At 47.6% G+C, this 19,913-nt stretch overlaps 1 protein-coding gene across 7 annotated transcripts in view; it reads right to left on the bottom strand.

Moving 5' to 3' along the window:
- dnc (phosphodiesterase dunce) overlaps positions 1-19,913 on the bottom strand; it is a 626,001-nt gene that overhangs the window by 108,261 nt on the left and 497,827 nt on the right. Inside the window, exon 1 of one of the 7 annotated variants that reach the window (XM_075874921.1) lies at positions 11,417-12,801. The exons of the other annotated variants lie outside the window; for them this stretch is intronic. Within the exon in view, the coding sequence (XP_075731036.1) occupies positions 11,417-11,538 (122 nt within the window). The 5' untranslated portion in view covers positions 11,539-12,801. Of the gene's footprint in view, positions 1-11,416; positions 12,802-19,913 lie in introns of those variants that run through there. 7 annotated transcript variants of the gene reach the window in all.

Genomic DNA, 19,913 nt, shown 5'->3' with positions numbered 1-19,913 from the left:
CTATGCTAACAGTTCTTTATAGTGCAGTATTCGTTAAACTGACGTTCGTACAACTCAGAGTTCTCCGTAATAATATTTTGTTGGTACAACACTATATAGAAGCAACTCGTGCATACCGAGACAAGCCGACATGATTGCTCCGCGGACTATAGTCCAAAGACTACGGCACTTTTGTAACATTGGCCACTGCAGGAATCTGCATGAGCGCGACTACGGGAATTGAATCTAAATATTTTCTTTTCCGTCGCGCGCGCACTCTTAACGCGCCAAAGTACGGGCACGAAACACAAAGCACGGGCGTACAGAGGCGTCCTGCAACCATCCGTACATAATGAGGCTCCAGAAAGTGTAATTACGCAATGCGCAGAAAGGTCGCTGCCGTAGCGATTGTAAGACAGTCACTGAATTTGGGAAACTTCGACTCCGCTTTCTTCATCTTGCTCAGAGAGTCTCGCTTTGTTCCAGCAAGCGTTCTCGAATCACTTTCCGCCCGTCCGAATGCTGCCTCGTCATTAAAGAACGCCAGAACGCAATGGAAGGCGCTCTCATTGCGTACGAATGAGGTGAAATGTGATTGTTGGATATCAGGGCGAAAGAAAGTTATGAAGAGCAAGACAAAGAAATGCAGGACGCCAGCACGAGCAAACTTTCAAAGCAGAGGTATATAGTCACATTCAGAAAGGTTGTGGCTAACAAGCGACCAGCAATTGCTCTAGCATATACCACAGGCGTTAAATTACGACGAAAAAAAGTTAACGAATAAGAAAATGGGGAGCGCAAAAATAAATCTGTTATGAATCATAACAAAACAAAAAAAAACGAACAAGACGACGAAGACAGACGGAGTTGCTGCCAGGCGGCAATTAGGGCCCATGCAGGCTTCCTTTTGTAGATGTGCGAATAATGAGTGCTAGAGCCGAATCGTAAACTTCTCGAAGAGCAAGTTAACTGTTTTCAAAGCCGCCTTAGAATTGCACAATATTTTATTTAAAACAAATATTCACATACCTAAACGAAGGAACGTTTCGATTGCATTAAAAGGGGCCGTGACACAGTCACCCCCCCCCCCCCCCCCCCCGCTGCCGCGTTCTTCACTGACAATCGGGAGTGGAGAATATATTGTACCTGTAAGTATACAAAAATGGGCTGCAAAAATATTATTTCATTGTCAAATGAGCACTAGAAGTCGCCGACTATAAACCCCGTCCACAGCCATCGACGACATTTTGATTGAAAAGTGGGGTTTAACGTACCAAAACTTACATAAAGTTATGACAGACGCCGTAGTGGAGGGCTCCGGAAATTTCGACCACCTATAGGGTTCTTCAACGTGCACCCAAATATGAGCACACAGGCCTACAAAATTTCCGCCTCCATCAAAAATGCAGCCGCCGCAGCCAGGATTCGATCGCGCGAACTGTGTGTCAGCAGCCGAGTACCTTCACGACCAGACCACCGCGGCGGGGCCGTCGACGCCATTTTGCCATGGCATGTGTGACATCATGAGCTTAATGAGGTGGAGCCGTCATTTCCTACCTAAAGTTGAGCCACCGCAAATAGTTGCGATTTGAATGCCAAGCTGTGGAAAACTAAAATATGTCGATTTCAGGCGCAGCTCACCACGGAAAAATAACGCTTCCCGGAATGCAGATGATGGCACAGCCAGTTACTTGTTACGTCACGGCTCACGATTGCGCCGGTTTTGCCAGACTTTCAGGCAGCTCGAATGTTTATTTCAATTAATAATTAGTTACTCTACCAACTGCGCTAAAATCGTGTCACCTAATTTTTGAATAAAGAAGGAATAACCTAGTTAACACAGGTTACGATTGATAAAAAGGTGCCCTGACAACATTAAATGCATAGAAACCTTAACCGCAATTGCGCTCACCGAGAAGAAAAACACATATTAAAAAATAAAGCTGGATATCAAGAAGCTAGAAGTTTTTCTACAGCTTATTAAGCCAGCGGGGATCGGTTGGTGTGGTTTATGGTGAGAGCGAGTAGAGGACTCTGATCGCATGAGTTGGCGTTATTCCTTCACGGCGTCCCTCCTTTGAAGCCTCGCCTCTCGCACTTTTTTTTTTTTCATTTTCTGAAGCGAAACAAAGCGGAGGAATCAGCTTAGTTCGACTCCCCGCCTCTTCACCCTCTATATACTAGCCGAGCCACTTTCGACTACAGTTAAGTCAACTTCAAGGGAGGCATGCGGACAAACAAGCAGAAAGGGATAAGTTATTGGACGGCGGATACAACGCATGTCGCCTTCTCGAGCGCCGTATATATATTTCTGAATGGAGTCGCACAGATATTCCCCGCACGCCTCCCAGGAAATATAAAGTCAACAGGAAGAGCGCACGCTGTCCAGGCTCGAAGCGAGCCGTGCCCCTGTAAGCGCGGACCGGAGAAGTTACTACCGCCGACATGACTCTCACGACTACGACTTCCGGGTGCAGTGCAAATAGACGCCCACTTTATCAAAGTATGCGAAAGACGTCCACTCTCGTTGCCGGGCTTGGGGTTCTTTGTTTACGGTGGCTCTGCTCACGTCAGCGTTGACGTCACAAGCGCTATATGCACATCGCAGTGCCTTTCGCTTTCCACTGGGACTTGCAAGTTGAAGTCCGACCTGTGTTATCATAGACGTGCGCATGAATGAGTCATGGCAGGGGACGGGGGCACAGTCCCCCGTACCCTGCCATACATTACCCTCCCCCTCCTGAAAGGGAACCCAGCGCACGCTTACGTGTATAATAGTATAATCGGTAAAGAGTATCAATCGTATTATACCACGAACGTCAATTTATTTACTCGTCTTGTCACGTTATCTGCCACGAATAAAAGAACATGGCGGCGTCCTTTTGACGGGCTCTGCGTACTGCAGGCCTATTTCTGAATGTCGACCTTATTCCGGAGGTGCAAGAGGCGAGCAAAAAGTGTGCCGACGCACATGCTGGTCTCGTTTTGCTTTGCCACCCTATGAGTATAAAGTGAAGCGAAGAAAAAAACAATTCGCCGTGGCAAACAAGAATAATCCCCTTTTGGTCGGCTGCGAAAAAAAAAAGCAAAGTAATCACACAGTCACAGCACTCCAGCAGGCTACGACGCCGCAACAATGCGTAGTTTTTGGCCAGGCGCAGGTAATTTATTGTAGGCGGCAAACACCTTGTTCTTATTTATAGTAGGACGAGGATTATCCTTGTCGTCTATTTGGATAGCATGAAAATAAGTCGTTGCGCCGAAGAGGGAGATATTGCGCCAGTAAGGCTGACGAGAATGCCGGCGTTCGGGCTGCAGTGAAGGAAACATGACATTCATAGGCATTTGTAATAACCAGACTAACACTATAACAATAACATGGACTCGTGGCTGCTGCCAGCGCTCTTCGTTTTGTCAGCCTTTACAATCCAATACATTATTTTTTTATTTTGAACATACCGCAGGCTTAAACGGCCCTTGTTGGAGTGGTTAGAGATATTTAAAAGAGAGTGATCATAAACAGAAGGAACTGGTTTGCCCTTCGGTAACAAAGGATCCCACAGAGTTACAAGTGAATACCACCACTGTTGTGTAGCGGTTGCAGTACTCGGCTACCAACCCCAAGGTCAAGGGTTCGATCCATGCGGCGGCGGTTGCTTTATCAGTGGAAACGAAATTCGAGCCTGTGCTATGTTAGTGCACGTTAAAGAAAATCGGATGGTCGAAATTTCCAAAGCCCTCAGCTACCGCAGCTCTTATGATCATTTCAAGGTTTCCACACGTAAAACCCCAGATATTATGATTACTAACCTGCAATGAAGCGCAGCTATAGTATACCAGTGGTCGCCCCTTTGCCCGACTCTAGAATCCAACACTAGATCTCCTTACAGGAGGTTTAGGGGCACACGAATTTCGGCGAACTAAAACAAGTTCACGTGGGGGAGAAGCTGTCCCAAAAGTAAGTAAACAACAAATTATTCAAGGAAACAAGATGCTCTGCAGCTGCCTTCGAAGCCCCACGATCCATCATCATTAAGAACCACGAAAAAAAAAATTCAGTGGCTCGTAAACAAATACGCTCGCTAAGGTTTATTGCAAACAGAATTTGCTGCAGGTATCCGAAAAGGGCCTAAGGTTGTCTGTTTGAGTCAGTACCCAATTTCATCAGTCGCCCAGACCGCACACACGAGGCTGTGCGCATTTTTAAAGAGGACACCAAAAGAAGCCAAGCCGCAGTACAAACACAACATCGTTTCTTTTGCTTCACTTCCTTTTGGGGTGACGCGGCAGAAGCAAGCAGCATGCATAGTATCAACTCTGAAGAAAGAAAATGAAGAAGAGCTCTTTTGACGGAATTTGAAATGAAGAAAGAAGAATGCCGGAAGCGCGGATGTGGTCGATGTTGGGAAGACAAGGAAGAAAACCTCGCCTTAAGAAAGGGAACGAAAAAAAAAAAATGCTTGCTTCCATCGGCTTGGAAACAAACATCGCAGCCAGACGAGGACGTCGAGTACTGCGGCAGCATAGGCGGATGCACGTCTCTCGTTTGAACACTTTGCATATAGGAAAATGAACCACGCCTGACGACCAGCTTGACCAAGAGTCACTGCGCAGAGGCGTAGCTATACGAGGAAAGGCGTGATTTTAAAAAAGATTTACTTCGACTTTACAAAAAAATACCAAAATTACATAGACGTTCCGCTCCTTAAGCGTTTGGCATCCCCAGCATACAATGACACCAAATGAGCGGAGCCGCTGCTTGACACACATATGCCCCGGTAAACGCCCAGTAGGGGGCCGCGGTTGTTGTTGCATGTCGCGACGGACGAACCACGATTCTAGGACACCCTTATTTCCGATTCAGCGTTGTCTCATTGCTGAAGTACGTATGCCCTGTTGCCCAGCAACGAGCATATTTGTGTCAGTGCAAGGCACTAGTCGGCGTGAATCTTCCATAATCATGAAGTCAGACCTTTCATAATCATGAACACGGCCTGCTTTTGGAACATAATTGCGAGGAACGGTATTCCCGCGTTGTTTCCGACGAAGGCTCACTCATAAGTCGGGCAGCATAGATCTTTTCGGCATCTGAATTCGTGTCGCCCTATCTTCGCCGCTAATAATTCGCACTGTTGAGCCTGTGTACATCAATGCCGAGCCTCGGAGATCACCGTTCATCTTATGTGAACGGATAGTCGAAGCGACAAGCAGCCTATGTTTAGCGACTAACTTATCGGATATCTGCGACCGAAGGCGGTGACCGCTATTCCACGTGAAGAATGACGCCACGCAGTGAAGCAATATGCTCGTATATTGCGTGATGGATGGAGGGGTTTTGTGCGCGCAGGCAACGCACGCGAAAGAATCGTAAAAGAAAAGCGCTTCGCTTTTATGCCGACTCTTCCAGTATACGCCGTACGAGCTTGCTTAGTTTAGGAATGCATGCAGAGGCAACGAGGAACACTGAGCGATGCATAAAAGCATCTTTAAAAAATGCATATTGCTGAAAACGGCGCGGCTGGAATCAACACGACGTTGAACGGCTAAAAGTTGATTGGGACTCGTCTCGTGGGTCGCCGCCAGCTTGAACGTAACGAGAGAGAATGCGCCACGAAGTCGCCGATAGAGCTCGCCGCAGACGCGGATTATATACGCAGCGCCAAAGTGTACACACGACAGCTGGCTCTCCTATCGAAGGCAAACAGCGACGCGCAGAGGAATAATAGAGGAGCTAGACCAAATGGAGGCCACCACATTTTCGAGGAACGCGAGAAGGGATTGCGAAATAGATATCGGGCCGTTCATTTGTGCGGTGCAATACGCGGTAACGCTGAAAAGGTTGTACCCGCAAATGTCGACGCACACTCGTGGTTCCGCGCAGTTACAAGAGCGGGAGAACAGCGAAGAACGTGTGGATGGATTAAAAATGGCTGAGCGAGGACAGAATGATGACGTCAAAGGAGGATGGCAGAAGGAGTAGCTTCACGTAAAGTTGCAAGGCGGGCTTGTTACGGCAATAACAACGGTAGCTCAAGGAAACGGGACACAAGAGGTAATAACACGGAGTCACACACACACCGTTGCACTTCCAACAAATGGTTTATTTTCGGGCCCCACGTAGTTCTTGCACGCTTTTTCGCACACAGCTGCAACTAACACGCGCGGCAACACGAATAATTCCTCGTCAGCATTATTTTTAAGTCACTAATCATGCATGAGAACCATATCGCACAATGAAGACCAAAATTCATTTGTGACACCCTTCAGGTCATGCGTATAGGCACTTTAACTCGTCCCTTCAGAGCGCCATCTTAATTAAATGAATTTTCTTCACGAAACCAAAAGTATGACGAAAACGCGTCTAAAAACTCGTCTGACGAAAGTTAGTTTTAAAGTGTTTGTTGCACGGCATCATGCTTTCGAATTTCGTTTTTCCTTGTGCAACATAGTTCTCAAGCATGATCAGCGACTCAAATGAAAAAAAAAAAAGTGCTAACGAGGAATTCCTTGTCTTTGCACACATGTTAGTTGCAGCTGTTGCAAAAAGATGTGTAAGAACTACGTGGTGCCCAAAAATAAGCCATTTTTTGGAAGTGCAGCGCTGAGTGCATTTAAATAAGTTTGCGTAGATGGACTCTAGGGATGTTTCAAAGGCGGTGCTCTCTAAATAGGCAGATTTGCTTGCGTCTTCATTGAAATTCGATTAAATTCGATTGCGTGTGAGAACATAGCAAGGTAGGCTTCGCTAGAGCGATATATATATATATATATATATATATATATATATATATATATATATATATATATATATATATATATATATATATATATATATATATATATATATATATATATATATATATATATATATATAGAAAGAAATCAACACTCAGCTAGAAGAAATAGCCAGTATAGGGCAAAAAGAATAAACAATCAATATCATTATGCATGCATGCACAGTTAGGATCCCAAGCACGCAAAAATGTCTATGACATTGCGGATATAGAGTCAATACAAGTATTTTCTCGTCCATTTACATAGGAATCTATTCTGCCAACTTTCTTCAAAAATGGGACCAGCCATATATTAAAGTCATCCGAAACGCTGTTCAGCAGATTTTAAGAAAATAGTTCTAGCTCGAAGGTAATTGGCTCACGAAGCGTTAAAGATTGTGCAGAGATGTTTATGTTGTCGGGATACACAGAGAAATTTTCCGCGTTATACACCTCACATTAGAGTTGAACGCACGGGTTTTTTTCCCGCCAAATACTGTAATGTTTGCTAGAATAGTTTGACGGGAACTTCCCGGACAACGTCTGTAGCCACGAGCGTTCCTCATCAACACGACATTCAGTGGGTGCAATATTCCCGGCCTACTGACTCGTCCGCGGGGGAAACCGCGGGGGAAGCCGGCAATGCGGAACAGCGGCCGAGAGTGCTTTCGCTCGTGACCTTGACCGCGAAACCTGCGCGAGTCGTTCGTTGCTCCACTGGGCTTCGTTCCTCGTTACCTAACAGCAGGCCACACCGCGGACTACACGAACAGCGTTTGCGAGGCTCACGCATGTAATTCAAAATACCGTATTTCACCGAATATTGCCCACCCCTGCATATAGCCGACCCCCCTAACTAGAGAAAACAAAAGAAAACACGCGAATAACGCACGCAGATAATCTTCACCCCCCATTTACAACGAAATTCTGCGTTTTCTTGGTGCGGGTTGTATGCGAAAAAAACATGGTACTTTCTCGGGGTTACGAGAGTCCAGGATAAATAAGCAAAAGAAAGGCGTGGAGGTCAACCAGACGCGCTTCCAGCTTGTTACCCTACACTGACGGAAAGGGACGAAAAGAAAGAGAGAACGATGCATTGTCAGGCTACACGTGCGTTTGTCTATTACATATGTTTACAAATGATCATTTAAAGGACCCCTCACCAACCAGCGTTCAGTGATGAGGCAGGTTTCCTCCTCGCCTTCGCGACCCTTCTTACACGCGATCATCGCCACTTATTTCTTAAAGGCACAATGTCAACACGAATGGCTGAGCCGATCAGGATTTCGCGCTTGTCGGCTTTGGACGCTGTTATCTTTCCTTGCGCAATCGGAAACGCACAAAGTGAAGTGAAACCTGTTTATCGCGCAAGATAGCCACGCAAGACAACAAAAAACAGATAGGCGGCTGCATGGCAAACCAGTGAAAAAGACTATTCACATACGACATTGCGAGAGTGTGCACTATTTAGACGTCTCGGGAATCACTGTTCTTGCACCACAAAGCGCGCCAGAAAGACGTGTAAAGCTGCAGGTGAGAGTAAGGTACCTTTGTATTGTATTTTCTATGGCGAGAGGCTCTTCAACCTGGTCGATTTTAAGAACCCGTGCAACAGTGACCAAGCGATAGGACGCCTGATTGCGTTTTTTGTGATCGCTGTGCGAGCGAATGAAACGTTCATCCCACTGCGCTGGGAAACCTGGAGAGTTTAAAGCATTCCTTGTGAGATGAAGATTGGAAAGTATACCAGAAAGGGACGCTGTCGTATCTCTAACTCGAGAGGGAGAGAGATGTAAACTTTATTTAGCTCTGGAGCTGTTCTGCTAAGCGCTGTTCTGCAGAAAACTCGAAGAACGTGCGTCGGAAAACCACATGAATCATGCACTTAGTTCGAGCGTTGCTCGCGTAGTTGTGATAAATTTCATCACAGCAGCTACGCTAAGGCGGTGTATAGCGCAGTAGGAATAATAGCAATAAAAATAAAGCCGCTTCGCAATGGTGGTGCTAAGCCTGAAGGAAGTGTGGATCTGGGAAGCCTATATATTTTGTTACTCTTCAGCTCTCCCTTCCTTTCCTCCTGTCTTTCTTTTTTCCAGTGCTCTCTGCATTTTCTTTATTTTTATTTAACAAGAAAGTTCTATTACGGTGTTCGACAAGACTTCAGCGACGTATTTCCATGACGGTAATGACGTGTAAAACAAGTACATAATCAGATAGCAAGGAAAACAAAAAGTACTGCCAACGGGAGTCGAACCTACGACCAATGGGTCCGCGACAGTAGCGGCCACGCACGCTATCATACTCTACAAGCTATAAGAACGCGCCTTAAAATTGTTCGGGTTTCACGTCGCGAACCCAAGAAAGATACGATTATGACAGACGCCATATATAGTGCAGGGCTCCGGATATTCTGACCACCTGGGATTCTTTATCGAGCGTCTATATGTATACATCTGACCATGGGCCTGGTATTTTCCCTGCATCGCAATGCGGCCGCCGCGGCCGGGATTAGGACCCTCGGCCTTGGAATCATCAGTCGTAGCGGTGTTTTCTATCTCTTTGGAGACTTAACGACGGACTTTCAAAATTTGAGGTAGATTGTTATAAAACAGCGATAGAAAATTAAAAAGAAACTGTGGGAACAGTGGAATGCTCGTAAAGAGCTTCGATAAATGGGGCAAAACATACAGGATCGAGCTGCTTGTGGCGCTCACCGGTTCTCTCAATGGCGTATATCCAAGAGGTATATACAAGTGCAGTCCAGCATCATTCGCTACAATAGATACTGGTCAGTATCTCAGTATTGTTACAGTAATCAGTATTGTTACAGTTTATGCGCATGCTTCGGAAAAACTACATGACTCCTTCAAAGAGTTCGAAATGGTCATCAATTTCACCACATCTGCAGCTGTCACATTGTTTGCGGTAATAAAATCTCTAGGAATCTCTTCGTAAGGAACAGATGCCTTGGAGAACACGTTGTCAGGCCTTGGAATTCTCGTGATGAACCAATCATGTAGATAAAGGACAATCGACAGTCAACGCTGCATACTCGAACACTCTCCTGGCATTTATAAAGAAAAGATCGAAATGCCGTCGTAAGCACTTACAAAATAGGTTACGTGCTCCGGATAAAGAAATATTTAGGGCTCCTCACCCCCCCCCCCCCCCCTCCCGCGTTTTGTAAACTTGTAGACCTCATACACGGGCGTACGTGGGTGGCGGCAGGAGGGCGGCTGCCTCCCCTGGTTACATAAGAAGGGGGGGGGGGGCATAAAAGTCTGCCTCATACATACATTGACTTAATAGGAGGGGAGAGCTTCAATAAACACTCCCCCCTCCCCCGAAGCAAACCCTGCCGCGCGCGCGCCTAGGCTCACTGTTAAACTTACCAGCGGGTGCGGTCTCTTAGGCGCCCGTCCGTCTTGCTCGATTTGCGTCCAGGCTAGCAGTTCACTTTTACGTCATATCATGTATGTTATCACACACCGTGCTTTGATGACGACAAATTGTGAAAATTTTTCGATGCTGTCAATGTTTTCGCAACAGCATCTTTCAGTAAACACACCCTACTTATATAAGTGTGTGCTGAAGTATTAAGAACGTGTACGAAGCAGTAATACGTGCTACAGCTTTCGATTACGCTTCAGAAAAATTAAGCTTGAGACATATCGCTCTAAGTAACTTTTCGTGTAGCATCTCGTGGAGATCCCGAGAGCATCGACGCCGTTAGAGAGAGAGAATAATGATAAAATAAAGACAGGGAGGTTAACCAGGGCTGAGCCCGGTAGCGCCGCCCTGGACGCGAATAAGCTTCCATTGGGCACTGCCTTCGAAATGCTATACTACAAAAAAGTTCAATTTCAAAGATAATATACACTCTATCAGCACGAACCATATTGCAAATTTCAAAAAAAAAAAAAACAGAACCTGTCCTAGCAAGACTTTATTAAAGGGTCCCTCACCATCTTGCGTTCAAAGACGAGGGGGCGGTCTCCTCATCGCCGCTTATTCACAAAGCACACTACGTCAACACCAAACCTATCAAAATTTCACGCTTGTCGGCTACACGCTGCTGTAACCACTTGTGCAGTCCAACAAAATGAAGTGAAATCAGTTGATTGCACGCGCGATAGTCACGCGAGGCAAGAAATGGGCGGCTGCATGGCAATTCAGTGCACAAAACAATTCACATCTGATATTTCGCGTGTATAGACCAATTGAGAGCATGTCATAGACGTCACGGAAATAGCTTTTTCTTAGTCACGCACTGTACCAGAAAGACGAGAAACTCCAGGAGAAGAAATTGTGCTGTTTTTGTGCGTGCGTTTGCTTTCAAAGGCTGGTGAGGCACTCTTTAAGGTCAGCGGATCAAAGCCGTAGGGAGGTCGGAATAGAAAACAGTTCTTGGTCGTGACCACCAGTGCGTGTTTATAATTACCGCTGTTGTGAACGCGCGCATAAAAGCTGTTTTCTGTAATTTAGTAATTCGTATGTACCATTTCCGCCTATCCCTGCGTATCGTAGCGAATTGAGTGATTTATAGAGCGAAGGAGTGACAGCGCGAATACAAACCCACGACAACGTCGACACAGGCATACAATGAACATCGCCCAAAAGAATCTTTCTCCGTAAATCCTGCCCGCCAAATGAAAATGCGTTACCTTGCGGTGAGCTTGCGCGCCGGCAGCTCGTTCATTTTCTCCCAGAACGAACATCTCGACTTGATGCGCAGAGCGCTGGTGCTCAGCGTGCGTGGAAGGTGAAGGCCCGGGTCGCGGGCCATCTCCGAAACAACGCCGGCGAAAGGGTCTTCAAACGGCGGAGAGAGCACGGCGCGTCGTGCGAATGCCACGGCGGACTTCGAAGACGACTGTAGACTTGACTTCGACTAACCAGCTTCGAAGCGACGCACTTTCTGCGCCCCACTTCACGAACACGACGTGGATGTTAGCAGCAGTTTACGTCGACGCAGGGTTCGCAATGCAGAAGACTCGCAGATTACCACGTAGCACGGCTTTCAGAACTGTCGCTGGCACAAACTACATCTGCAGTAATCACAGCGATGCAGCATAGTGAAAGACCGGAAATAATATCTCAGATGGCGAGGATGTGTTGTGGTCCGGAAGGAACAAGTAGCGGACTAAACTGCACCGCTAGCGCGCCGCGGTCGACAGACAAGAGAGGAGGCGACGGAAAGTGCGCTAAGCACAACCGTCAGGAAGGGAAGAACTCGCATTAGCACTACACAGCCGCCCGCAGATGCGGCAAGCGCGGGGGCTTACAAAGGACGAAGAGCCAGCCGCCAAGACGCTATGACGTCGACGACGTCGCAACTTCTTGATTGGACACTCGGGTTGCACAACGGCGGCAGCTCGCTATTCCTAGTGACAGCTGTAGCTACGCGAGCTACGCGCGGAGCCCGCGGCGATGCCTTGAACGACGGAAGTTATCCCTCAGAGCGAAGACGCGTTGGTGAACAGCACCGTTGTCGTGAAGTCGAATCCATGCGGAGAGTCACTGACGCGCGCGCGAACAACACATCACTGACGCGCGCGCGCACTTCACGAAATCAACACAAACGCGTGTGCGGTGGCGTCCGGAGAAGTGGCGCGAAAGCGTAGCCGTGTTCGTCTGCACGGGACCCCGAAGTGAGCTTGTTCGAGCACTGCTAGCCTTTCTGCTTTTCCGGGAAGAAAAAGCTAGGGCAGGAAATCCGATGCACTTGCAGCAAGCAGAAACGGCGAGCAGTCGTAGAGAGCGAATATGAAAGTGCTTCCGTCGATCAAGCTAGGAGAGACCGTAGAATAACGGTTGTGAGCGAAGTGAGCAGACACAGAACTTGGGGAGGTGCGCTCGTTTCTGTTCGGAGGCGGAGCTACGATTTGGAGGGGCACGGGCTGGTTGGAACGCGCTGCGCACCGCCGCCGGCGCTCTCAGACGCAGCAGACGAAACTCGGCTTGAGAGATGAAAAAAAGTCATGGAGACGAGTAGGCGAGCCGCGCAACGTGCGTGTACTGAGGGAGCAAGCACCGGAGGCACGGGCTGCGGCTAAAACCCGGCACGAAGAAACGGAGAGGTGAAAAAAAGACGGGATGGCGAACAGGCGACGCGGAAGGAAACGGAAAGCGAAACCGATTTCTCGAGCGTGGCGCGTAATTTGTCCGGTACTGCACGTTCATTCGCTAGAAATGTAACGAAGGCCGCATCATATCTAATTGTCTGCATATTTGTCTGCGCGGTTTTGTGGGACAGTTGGTACATATTGTGACGTCTGTCACCATAATCATTGGTCATCACTAACACAATAAAAATATGACAATCTTTGGCCATCCTTTGGACCTTACGCCACTGACCCCACTAATCATCATCATGTCAAGTGAAGAGTTCCGGCAAGCTTCAAACGCGAGCACAAAAAGAAAGCAATGATGATATGTGGGGTTTAACATCCCAAAACCACCATATGATTATGAGAGACGCCGTATATAGTGGAGGGCTCCGGAGATTTCGACCACCTGGGGTTCTTTAACGTGCACCCAAATCTGAGCACACAGGCCAACAACATTTCCGCCTCCATCGAAAATGTAGCCGCCGCAGTCGGGACTCGATCCCACGACCTGCGGGTCAGCAGCCGAGTACCTTAGCCACTAGACCACCACGGCGGGGTGAGCGTTATCCCCGGGGGCCACGTTTGTTCAAGAATAAACTCAACTGTTCGCGTTTGCGCGCCCAGGCCGACAGATGATCCTAAAATAATCTGGAATGCTCAAGACTTTCTGACACAGACATTCTGATGGGCCGGTCACATAAAACATATAAGGTATGTGTGGGGGTGAGAAGAATGTCACGAATTATTATCGCCTACAAGTTTACTCGAAGAATATACTCTAGCTCGGCTCACTCCGGTTGCGCTGAGTCAGCTCGAGTAAAACTGAACAGTCAGATACAGACATCGACAACCTGACGTTAAAGCCACGGCTTTTAATCCCTATTTCCACTGCTTGCTCTGTGTAGTTCGGCAACATAGTACTCAGACTCAGGCCCTCTGCAAGCCTAAACATAGGGCAGTCAAGCACGTATCCTTAACATCACCAACTCCGCACCACTTATTCGCTTTTGCTAGATGTGCACATATTTCCGTCTTTTATAAGAGCTATCTGTTCTTTGCTCCAAATCTCATCATCATCTTACCAGTGTGGAAGCTTGGGATGGTTGGTGCGTAGTCATATTTGCAAGTTTTTTTCAGCGCGCGAACATAGGAAAAAAGGGACAGGATGGACAGAAAGGGCGCTGACATCCAACTAACTTTATGCCGCAGACTAGCAAAATATGTGCGTCGAAAAGAAAGGTACAGAATAGGAACATAAAACACAAGCCTAATCAATGCGTCCATATCAAAACACGCGTGGCGGGTCCTCGATTTCCTCAAAGCCCAACTGCAGGTAATCGTGTTTTAGCTGCGATAGAGCAACAGATGGGGAGCTTACGCAGTTCTCACCTATGCAAGTGTATTTCGATAATTTCGCGGGTAAGCTGATTCCTTATGCCTTCACAATATGAAGCACCGATAGGAGAGGGGGGTGCAACCACAATCCCGGCAATGGATGCCGAGGTGTCCTGGTACCACATTGTGCACGTTATTCCGGTGCTCTGGGAGGCGGTCGTTTGTGCACATGCCGGTTTGGCCGACATAGGCGTTCGGGGAACACATAAACGACCTTATTTACATGAACCGATGCTTAGCATTAATAACAACACTTTCGCCGAACTGACTGTTAGTCAGTCTTACGTTAAAAAATAGTAACCAACCATATTTTCCAATAATCACTTTTGTAAAACATTATGTGTATGCAAGTCATTTAACCTCATCACAAAAGTGTTCAACACACTTCACAGTCAGTCCACCAAGGTGGTTACAGAGCTCGGCTGCTGAAGGCCGCTGGTTCGATCCCAACGGACGAATTTTCAGGGAGGCCCATGTACGGCGAGATATTAGCGCACGTCAAAGGACGCCAGATCGTCGAGCCATCTTCAGGCCCTCTACTACGGCGTCTCTCATAATCATATCGTAATTTAGAACATTAAAGCCCAACAATTATTATTATGATAGCAGTAAAACCTGCTCACATAAAATGAATCCTCGCTCTTCATCTGATTCTTACCCGGTGACATATGCGGAATATCTTGTTACCTAATTGCGTCACTTCGCCAGAACCACGCGATCCAACACAATGTCGTTCGCTTGATGTTTTTCGGTCCTGCTTCGTTCATTATCAGCACGCACTATCTCGTCGCCGCCTTTTTATCGTGCGTCTATCGATGACCTACGACGCGTGCCTCGGGTGCCAAAAAACCTCTATCGTATCGCGCACATTATGTAGTAGCGCCCTTGCTTACTCCCGAAGTGCTTGTATAAACACACGATTTGCCAGATAATATACCGGAGAAGCAAATAAACAACACAAAAGAAGCAGCCCAGTCCCGAAAACAAATAAAAATAAAAGGAAAGGACCGCACCACTTTCGCAAGGAAGCCCAACAAAAGCGGAGGCATAATGAATTTTCCCATTCATCATTTTTTTAAATATCGAATAGATGAAAAAAAAACATCACTCAAGTACGAAGTAAAGTGAAAAACATAATTTTAATTAATTTGTAATGCGAAAATATGCGCAACTGTAAACGGAAGAACACTTTACTTTCTAACATTTCTTCCAGCGTAGTCTCCATTCGCTAGAATGCGCGGTTGCCAGTGCATGATTAACATTAATAGTTGATCTCCCAACGTATGTTTGACTTCAACACTACACATGGTAATCGACAAGCAGGCTATTCATAAATGTGATGATAACTAACTTAAACATACTTGCTGGGAAAATGCAGATAAGCCCCAAAAACGGTGTATACAAGCGACTGGAAAATTCTACCAGCCACTCGGAGAAATAGGCTGAAATCCTAATATTATGAGCGCAACTGGCAAGTGTGCACGCGACACGTGACTCGTGTGTCGAAAAACCTCTCGTATCGCCACATTATCTAAAAGCGTTCTTCTGCTGAAACAGCACGTGTCCACTAGCCGTGATGAAGAAGCTTAGACCAAGGAACAAGAAATAAAATCTACAAATCTGGGGAGCGGCGAAGCGTATAGGGAAGGGTGTTTTAACCCCACTAACGCGAAACATGGAGAGGGAGTGTTTTGACTTCTTTGATTACTCACCACTGGTGGCTAGCCTGAAACGAGGCATGTAGGGAAAGGTGTTTCCGCTCCATTAAGGACGTTAAAGAACTGCGTCGGAATCCACATTAACCTTAGCTTCTTTTTGTTCTTGCTCTTCTTCCTCGCTACATGCACGATTTAAAGGCATGTAGGGAAGAGTGGTCTCATTCCACAAGCGTCGTCGGTTATTAGTTGGGCTAACTGTTGCCTCCTTCATTTGTAGTGGACCGGTGGCGGGCGGTGGAATTCATACAATGTGGCTTATGGCCATACCTGTGATGGACCGTGACTATAAAAAACACACCATGGTAGTACACTGTAACCGTGACATGAAACAGGAGACGCCGACAAGGCTAGCTCCTGGGGATGTTCGCGACTAAAGGATAGATAATGCGACCGGTCGAAATCGAAGATCAAAATCGCCTTCGCTGTGCACAAATACATACGCCATGACATGACGTTTACGCTGACATACAGCTGTTGGCAACAGTTAGCAGCGATATACAGACCTGCGCATTTGACGCAGCTATGGCAAAAGCAAAAACACACCTCGGATAGTCGCAGCGAATGCTTATGAACCGTACACACACACACACACACACACACACACACACACACACACACACACACACACACACACACACACACACACACACACACACACACACACACACACACACACACGCACACACGCACACACGCGCGCACACACACACACACACACAAACACACACACGCACACGCACACACAAACACACACACAAACACACACACACATGTATTTCTTCACATTACATTACAATTAGTCTAATTACTTACCCTATACATTTCTGAGCATTATTCTCTGTTACATCTCATTATTATTGTGTCAAAACACGGAAAAACTAGCCCTAAAGTATGCACTTCCTTTCCTTAATCATTAACGAGGGTCTTGTACTGGCACACTTGGTGCCGTAAGGTTGTATACGAGGGACTATTGGTCAGCTGCCGGCTTGTAATAAGTTCACGTGCTACGTGACGCCGAACAGGCTTATGAAGAGTGTGCCACACCCGCCTCAATGGCTACAGGTGGCGCTGACTGACGACACTTCCACGTTTAAATTCATATATAAACCCAATAAGCCCCATTATATATATACGCTGCATCGAAATTACTGTCAGTCTCTCCCCCACCCCCTTTTTTTCCTCTCTTCCCTCTTTCTCGTATTTCTTGTCCCCTTCCTTTATCCCCCAGTGTAGGGTAGCCAACCGGATGACTTTCTGGTTAACCTCCCTGCCTTCTCCCTTTTTGTTGCTTCCTCCTATATATATATATATATATATATATATATATATATATATATATATATATATATATATATATATATATATATATATATATATATATATATATATATATATATATATATATATATATATATATCTTGCAACGGGTTGTTGAACAAGCAGGAGTTCACTCGGCGTAGGAGAGCTTTATTTAGCGCAAGGGCTAACTGAACGCAAGCCTGCGATCACAGCAAGTCTTCTTCCTTTTCTATACTCGAGCTCCATGCCCACTGCCCTCGTTACAATCACCCCCGGCCGATGAGGGAGCCATCCTGGCGACCTAAGGACAGGTGTACACAGAAGGGTCATGGTATGGCTTGAGCCGAGAGATGTGTACGATTTCTTTTCCGCGAAGGCGCTTGTCCGGAGATGCATCCAGCGGCTCGACAAGGTAGTTAACAGGGGATGTTTGGCCTACAACTCGATAAGGGCCGTGGTACCTGGACGAAAGCTTGTGGGAGAGTCCTGGAGGAGTGGAAGGAATCCATAACCACACCAGTGAGTTCGGAGCAAAGCTCATATGCGTGGTTGACGCGTCGTGGCGATGTTTTTGGCGCGTCTGGTCATGTGACGTGAACGCACGAGCAAGCTTCCGACATTCTTCAGCGTGTGCTGCTGCTCGAGAAACGGTAGTCATCTCTGAGGGGTCCGGTCGATAAGGAAGAATGGTATCCATTGTTGATGATGGCTCGCGTCCATAAAGAAGGAAGAAAGGCGCAATGTCAACGTCAGAAGCAGCAAACACTCTACACGAAGCACCATCGTCGGGGTCATAGCACGGCACAGATAACGCGAGTTCAGAACCAGCACAGTCGACCAAAGCAGAATTTGACGAAAGAAAGTCCCACCCAAGGATAACGTCATGCGAAGAACGGAATAAAACTACAAATGTGACGACGTACATCGCACCTTGAATGACGACTCGTGCAGTGCACAAAGCTGAAGGCTGAATATGATGGGACGTAGCTGTCTGCAGAGATAGGTCGGTAAGTTGTGTGGTCACTTTCTTCAAGTTTCGGCACAGTTTCTCGCTAATTACAGATACGGCAGCTCCAGTGTCAACAAGTCCGTGCACCTTAATGCCATCAATATAGAGTTCGATTTCGTTCGGGGGACAGCAGTTAGGTCTTGAAATTTTCGCTGCCAACGCAGTTCTTGCCTCCGGAACTGCGCCCGTCAGTTTTCCCCTCGCGGTGGGCTGTTGCGACGTAACATCGGAGAAATAGATCGACGACGAGGAGAAGGTGAACGGCTTGCGCCGGATGGTCGGCGACCGGGACGTACGTCTAGAGGTGGATCGGCAGGAACGGGATATCGCGGCTGAGTGGGCATGGTGGGCATGTAATGTGAGGCCCCTGCAATGTCGTGAGAAGGAAAGCTACGACGACGGCAGTGACGAGCTACGTGGCCTGGGATGCCACATGAAAAACATATTGGCCGATTATCCGGAGTGCGCCATTGGCTGACGATAGGGGCACTGTTCGCTGAATAAGGTACCGTAAATGGTCGTGCAGGCGGCGGCGGCGGCATATAAACGTTCCGAGTTGTTTCGTATACAGCCGGAGACGGGTCAGTCAACGGGCGGGCAGGTGGCGTCGACGAATAAACGTGGCGAGTAGCTTCGTAGATGGCCGGAGACGCTGGCGCACGTGGCCGAGCAACTGCGGCTGCATACGTTAGTGGTGCGGTAACAGTTGATGGAGCCTGAGCTGGCGGCAATGCTTCGGCAACTTGCGATTGAATGACCTGGCGAAGCGAAGGCGACAAGGGTGACATCGGCTCGGTAGTTCTTGTGATTATAGATAGCTGCCGGGCGACCTCCTCGCGTATGAATTGCTTTATGACTGGCATCAAAGCGGAGTGGTCGGCGGTGTCATGGCGATAGTCGAGGGATGAGATGTCCGCGGTGTCTTGAGCAGCGCAACGTGTAGAAGCGCGCTGCCTACGCAGCTCATCATAGCTTTGGCAGAGCTGAATCACCTCGGCGACCGTCTGGGGACTCTTCGCAGCCAGCATTTGGAAGGCACCGTCGTCGATTCCTTTCATAATGTTCTTGATCTTGCCTGCCTCGTCCAGAGTCGAATCGACGAGCTTGCAGAGAAATAGCACATCTTCGATGTAGCTCGTGAAAGTTTCATCTGCTCTCTGTACTCTGCCCCGCAAGCGCTGTTCAGCACGAAGGCGGCGGACAGCAGGACGGCCAAAGACTTCCGCGAGGGTTTTTGCCAATTCTGACCAGGTACTGAAATCACTTTGATGATTTCTGTACCATAGTTTTGCCACGTCGGTCAGGTAAAAACTCACATTTGTGAGCTTATCGGCTGCGTTCCACTTATTGACGGCGCTCACCAGTTCATACTCGGCAATCCAGTTGTCCACATCTTGGTCCTCTGTGCCACCAAATATGGGGGGGTCGCGCTGCCGGAGAGCGCCAGCGCAGAAGACAGGCACAGGTGCGAGATCTGGAGTAGTAGCATGAGATGGTCCCGGATCAGTCATTGTAGGAGGTCGTTGGAGTGTGCGGCTGCGAAGTTCCAGGGTGAGGACCAGATGTACCCCGCACTTCCACCACTTGCAACGGGTTGTTGAACAAGCAGGAGTTCACTCGGCGTAGGAGA

Source organism: Rhipicephalus microplus, chromosome 10 (assembly GCF_043290135.1).
Source record: "Rhipicephalus microplus isolate Deutch F79 chromosome 10, USDA_Rmic, whole genome shotgun sequence".
In the NCBI taxonomy this organism is placed as follows: Eukaryota; Metazoa; Arthropoda; class Arachnida; order Ixodida; family Ixodidae; genus Rhipicephalus; species Rhipicephalus microplus.
The sequence above is the reverse complement of the archived record's forward strand: the minus strand, read 5'-3'. Positions and strand labels throughout refer to the sequence as shown.